General features: G+C 40.9%; 1 protein-coding gene across 1 annotated transcript in view; it reads left to right on the top strand.

Moving 5' to 3' along the window:
• Window positions 1-6069, top strand: part of Mettl16 (methyltransferase like 16) — a 57582-nt gene that overhangs the window by 12433 nt on the left and 39080 nt on the right. The window contains exon 3 of the mRNA XM_005349567.2: window positions 739-938. Coding sequence (XP_005349624.1) covers window positions 739-938 — 200 coding nt within the window. The remainder of the gene's footprint in view (window positions 1-738; window positions 939-6069) is intronic.

The raw sequence follows: 6069 nt of genomic DNA, 5'->3' as shown, positions 1-6069 counted from the left end.
CTTGGTAGACCAGGCTGGCCTCGAACTCACAGAGATCCGCCTGCCTCTGCCTCCCGAGTGCTGGGATTACAGGCGTGCGCCACCACCGCCCGGCCCTGTTTAATTGATTTTGTTTTGAGACGGACTCTCTATTTGTACCTTGGCTGTGCTGTATGTAGACCAAGCTGGCTTCAAATTTAACAGATTTGCCTGCTTCTGTCTCCAACTTGGGGAGATTAAAGGTATGTGCCACCACACCTGGCTATTACTGAACATTTTTATGCTTTTTTTTTTCTTTTTCCATTTTGAGTGATAGGGTCAATGATGTTGATGATAGCGTAAAAGAAAAAAAAATAGCCAGCACTTGTAAAACACTTAGTATCAAGAGCTGTGTTCTTCTCAGACTGTCATGTGGCACTGATGTTGGTACTCTTAGCCTCAACAGCTGAGAGGAGTGTCAGTGAGGTGCATAGCGTATCCAGAGTGTTGCAGCTAAGACAGAAAACAGATAGGAATTGGAATAGAGGCACTCTTAGCCCCTGTGCTGCATGTGTGGATGCAACTGCTCTGTGGTGGGTAACTCTGCTGCTTTTCATAGGCTATGAAGATGCTAAACACCATGTGTCTGTTGTGCCAATGTTGAACATTAGGAAATTCAAATGGGCACTGGGTCCCTAGTGCAGCTGCCTGATATGGCAAAGGAGTTAGTGCAGCACAGTGGTACATACTAATCAGTTCATCTTTTTCTCTACTCCTCAGTCTTAATTTCAAAGACCCTGAAGCAGTCAGAGCCCTAACTTGTACTCTTCTAAGAGAAGATTTTGGACTTTCTATTGATATTCCTTTGGAGAGACTAATTCCCACGGTTCCCTTGAGACTCAACTACATTCACTGGGTAGAGGATCTGATTGGTCACCAGGATTCTGACAAAAGTACTCTCCGAAGAGGAATTGACATAGGTAAGTTGAGGGTTCTTACTACTTTGAGGAACTAAAAGTAAGTTTCTTAGGTTTGTACATTGTCAGTCTCTTTCTGAGCTCTTCCAATATTTGTTGTGAAAGAATCTTTTATTTGTTGCACATGAACATTTGTTCTTGGTTTCTCTTGAGAAGAGATGTCCCTGTCAGTTAGGAAGCAAGGGGGTAGGAGAAGTGTGGAAGGAGAAAGAAGCCCTTGTCTACTTAGCTTACAGATTTCCACCTTAATATCTGTGTTTGTTGGGCATTGTCTACTTTGCTATTAGACAATTCTTTATTTTACTGTTGTTATTATTTTTGAAACAGGGCTTCTCTGTGTCACTCTGGTTGTCCTGGAACTTGCTCTGTAGACCAGGCTGGCTTCAAACTGAAAGAGATTTCCTGCCTCTGCTTCCTGGATGCTGGGATTAAAGGCATGAGCCACCATGCTCTGTTCTAAAAGCTTCATACCCTTTTTTCTTTCTGTTTCTTTTCTTTTCTTTCTTTTTTTTTTTGAGACTTGCCGTCTCTGTGTAGTCCTGGCTGTCCTGGAACTAGCTATATAGACCAGGCTGGCCTGGACCTCACAGAGATCTTCCTGTCTCTGCCTCTTTGGTGTTAGGATTAAAGGGATTCTCCACCATACCCAATTTACAGAATTAAAACAAAAAAAAAATAAAAAAAAACCAGCCGATTATTGTTACACTGAGAAACCCTGTCTCAAAAAACAAACAAAAACCAACAAAAACTGATTATTGTTTCTACTTTATGTATGATGTTTCATCTGCATATATGTATGTGAACCAAGTGTTTGCTTGGTACCTGCAGAAGTAGATCCCCTGCAGATGGTTGAGCTGCCATGTGGGTGCTGGGAACTGAACCTGGGTCAGCAACATGTGCTCTTGATTGTTCAGCCTTCTTTCCAGCCCCCTTCTCTCCATTATTTAAAGTTTGTACATTAGTACTCATACTGAGATTTTTTTTCTTAATGTGATATTCATTTAATAAAATTGATGTCAGTTAAATAAAAAGATGTTTATGTGTGTTACCATGCCCAACCCTTATATATGTTACTTTTAAAAAATCACCTGTAAGCAAATCAGTTCCAGTAATATTTATTTAAGCCTCCAATTCAAACTTTTTTTTTTCATTTTTACTTCTGGTCTGATATGTCTAAAAAAAGTTGAATATTTCTGCTAGGCATAGTGGTACACGCCTTTAATCCCAACATTTGGGAGACAGCAGCATGAGAATCTCTGAGTTGAAGTCAGCCTCATCTATATAGTGAGTTCTAAGACAGCCAGGGCCTCATCTCAAAATTAATCAAAAAACAAGGAGACCTGGGCGGTGGTGGCGCATAGCTTTAATCCCAGCACTTGGGAGGCAGAGGCAGGTGGATCTCTGTGAGTTTGAGGCCAGCCTGATCTAAAAGAGCTAGTTGCAGCAGGACAGGCTCTAAAACTACAGCAAAACCCTGTCTTGAAAAAACAAAAAAACAAAAAAAAAAAAACCCATCACCACCACCAACAAAAAAAACCAAGGAGAAAAACTTGGATATTTTAAACTTTGTCTAGGATCCAGTCTTTTTTCCTCATTTTAGCTTTTAGTTCTCTTTTGTTTCTCATTTCAGTGACTGTCATACAGTGAGTGCACTTTGTTGTGTTTTGTTCATTTACTCTTTGAGGGGCCTGCTACCCACCTCGCAAATAATCACAGGAAGCCTTATTCTTTTGTATGAATCCTTAGCTTGGCTTGTTTCTAGTCAGTTTTTCTTGACTTAAATTTTCCCAGCTACCTTCTGTCTCTGGGCTTTTTCGTTTGTCTGTTTCTGTTTATACCTTACTCTGTGACTTATTGTGTAGCTGGGTGGCTGGTCTCTGATGTCCTCCTTTTCTTGTTCCTGATCTTCTCTTCCCAGATTTCTCCTTCTATTTATTCTGTCTGCCAACCTCGCCTGTCCTTCCTTCTGCCTCACTATTGGCCGTTCAACTCTTTATTAGAACAATCAGGTGTTTTAGACAGACAAAGTAACACAGCTTCACAGCAGAATTAAACAAATGTAACATCTTTCCATCGTTAAACAAATGTTCCACAGCACAAATAGATGTGACACTCTTTAACTAATATTCTACAACAGCACTTCTCTTTATTTTCACTGAGACTGTTGATCAGTTTTGTAATTTTTTTTTTTTCAAATAGGATCTTGTTATTAACTCAGGCTGTTCTCACATTCCCACATTCAAGAAGCCCTACCACTAGGGTTTTTTTTTTTTTTTTTTTTTTTTTTTGAGACAGGGTTTCGCTGTGGCTTTGGAGTAGACCAGGCTGGTCTCGAACTCACAGAGATCCGCCTGCCTCTGCCTCCTGAGTGCTGGGATTAAAGGCGTGTGCCACCACCGCCTGGCCTACCACTAGGGTTTGAACCTGAGTTGGCTAGGCAGGCATTCTACCATTGAGCTGCATCCTCATTCCCTCTTTTCTTTTAGGAGTTGGGTTTTACTCTGTTGCCCTTGCTGGCCTCCAACTCCTTATCTCAGTTGATCCTTCTGTCTCAATTCCCTGTGTTTTTCAGAACTGTGGAATTGTAGACATGTCCATTGTATTTGGCGCCCTTTCGTTGATTTATTTTATATTATTTGTGGCTTTTTGACTTAAGATCTCCTGAAGCTCAGCATGTTTTGAACTCCTGATGCTATCTTGGCTCCAGAGTATTGGGCCTATGGGTCTACACCATCATATTCAGCTGACTTTATGAAGTATTTATGAATTATGTACTACCATCGCATCATCATCTGTACCATATGTACAGAACAGCTTCTCGGTGCTTTGCTGATACCTCTCCTCAGTTGCTCCCTGCATTCCATTGTTGGTACTGTGTCCAGAAAATATGTATCAGTCCACATTTGATCAAATCTGTTTTTTTTTTTAAAGATTTATTTATTTATTATGTATGTAACATTCTGCTTGCATGTATGCCCACATGCCGGAGGAGGGCGCCAGATCTCATTACAGATGGCTGTGAGCCACCATATGGTTGCTGGGAATTGGAAGAGCTGCCAGTGCTCTTAACCACTGAGCCATCTCTCCAGCCCCTGATCACATCTGTTTTTACTAGTTGCTTTTGTGATAAATACTTTTTTTAAAAAATATTTATTTATTATGTATACAATATTCTGTCTGTGTATATGCCTGCAGGCCAGAAGAGGGCGCCAGACCCCATACAGATGGTTGTGAGCCACCATGTGGTTGCCGGGAATTGAACTCAGGACATTTGGAAGAGCAGGCAATGCTCTTAACCACTGAGCCATCTCTCCATCCCTAAATACTCTTTTTTGAGACAGGGTTTCTCTTTGTTGCCGTGGCTATCCTGGAACTTTCTCTGTAAATCAAGCTAACCTCGAACTCAGAGATCTGCTTGCCTCTGCCCCGAGTGCTGAGATTACAGCCTTGGCTTGGCCTATTGGAATTTCCATTCTCTCATCTTTACCCTCTTCTCTGGTTTCTTTAAGCCTCAGCGTACATGATTTTTCTTTTGTTTTCCACACTTTTAGACCCTCAGACCTTTGTATTTGTTATTTGTTGTGCTTCAAACTTCTCGTCTTCATCTTGTTTGTTCCTATTTATACTACACGTACCAACTCAAGCTTGGTTTTTCAGTAAAAGCCTTCTCTGACCTTGCAACCTATGAAAGGTTACTTTATTAGTTAGAATACTTGGTTAATATTTTTATTTGCCACTAGACTACAATGTAGAAGGAGCTGCAGGTAGGCCTGCTTTTCGTCCCTCCCAGCTCCCGCATGGCTAGCTTAGCCCCGGAAATAATAACATGGAAACTGTATTCATTTAAACACTGCCTGGCTCAGTAGTTCTAGCCTCTTATTGACTAATTCTCACATCTTGATTAACCCATTTCTAATAATCTGTGTAGCACTACTATGTGGTGTCTTACCGGGAAAGATTCTAGCCTACATCTGTCTCGGGTCGAAGAATCATGGTGTCTGACTGACTCTGCTTTCTTTCTCCCAGCATTCTGTTTGGTCTACTCCACCTATCTAATTTCTGCCCTATCAAAAAGCCAAGGCAGTTTCTTTATTAACCAATGAAAGTAACACATAGACAGATGACCCTCCTACATCACTGCAAACTAGTTAAGATAATTTCTCAAGGCCTAGCAAAGTTGGTTAAAGGAATTCTTTTAACATTCAGATTCTAAGTACTTCATGTGAAATAAGCTCTGGAGACCTGATGGAGTTCATTTAAAGCTCTTATCTTTTATGTTCTTGGTAGAAGATGGCTGATGGGTCCTAGCAAGCTAAGACCTTCCTATGCATATACTGTGATCTCAGCACTTGGATTGTAACACAATGGCAAGATAGCAAGTTCCAGGCTGATGCTGGCCTGGGTTGTGAGTGAGACTATAACTAGGGAGGAAGTGGGGGAAAGGACTCTAGCCTATTTGGTGCTAATTGCATTTCAATTATGCCCCAGACCCTCTGAAGTAGCACTTGGGGATACACGAGGTTAATGGATTTTAGCTCTTCACAAGGGGCAATGCTTGCTGAAATCATGTTCTTTCTAATTAGGGTTCTATATAAATTCTTCCCCCAGACTCCAACAGTTTGCTCTAATTCTGTGACTATGCTTTCCATTTTTATTTATCATCATAAAGATTATTACCCACTTAAAATGTCATTTGGTTTTCTAGGGATATCATAATGTCAGGATGCAAGTTTCTTTGTCTTTTGGATTGGATTGAAGAACATTTTTTTTTAATTTATTTATTAAGGGGTTCTGCCTCCTCCCTGCCACCGCCTCCCATTTCCCTCCCCCGATCAAGTCCCTCTCCCTCATCAGCTTGAAGAGTGATCAGGATTCCCTGACCTGGGGATGTACTCACTCATATTTGGTGAAGAACAATTTTAAGAGGTTAAGGGGATAGGTCTTTTACTTGCATTTTTTTCTCCCATTGAGACAAAATTAAAAGGAAGGTCCCTTTTTTCTTTCTTTCTTTTTTTTGTTTTTTTTTGTTTTTTTGTTTTTTGTTTTTTGTTTTTCGAGACAGGGTTTCTCTGTGGTTTTGGAGCCTGTCCTGGAACTAGCTCTTGTAGACCAGGCTGGTCTCGAACTCACAGAG

This window comes from Microtus ochrogaster, chromosome 7 (genome assembly GCF_000317375.1).
Source record: "Microtus ochrogaster isolate Prairie Vole_2 chromosome 7, MicOch1.0, whole genome shotgun sequence".
NCBI lineage: Eukaryota > Metazoa > Chordata > Mammalia > Rodentia > Cricetidae > Microtus > Microtus ochrogaster.
This window is presented reverse-complemented; position numbering and strand designations above follow the sequence as displayed.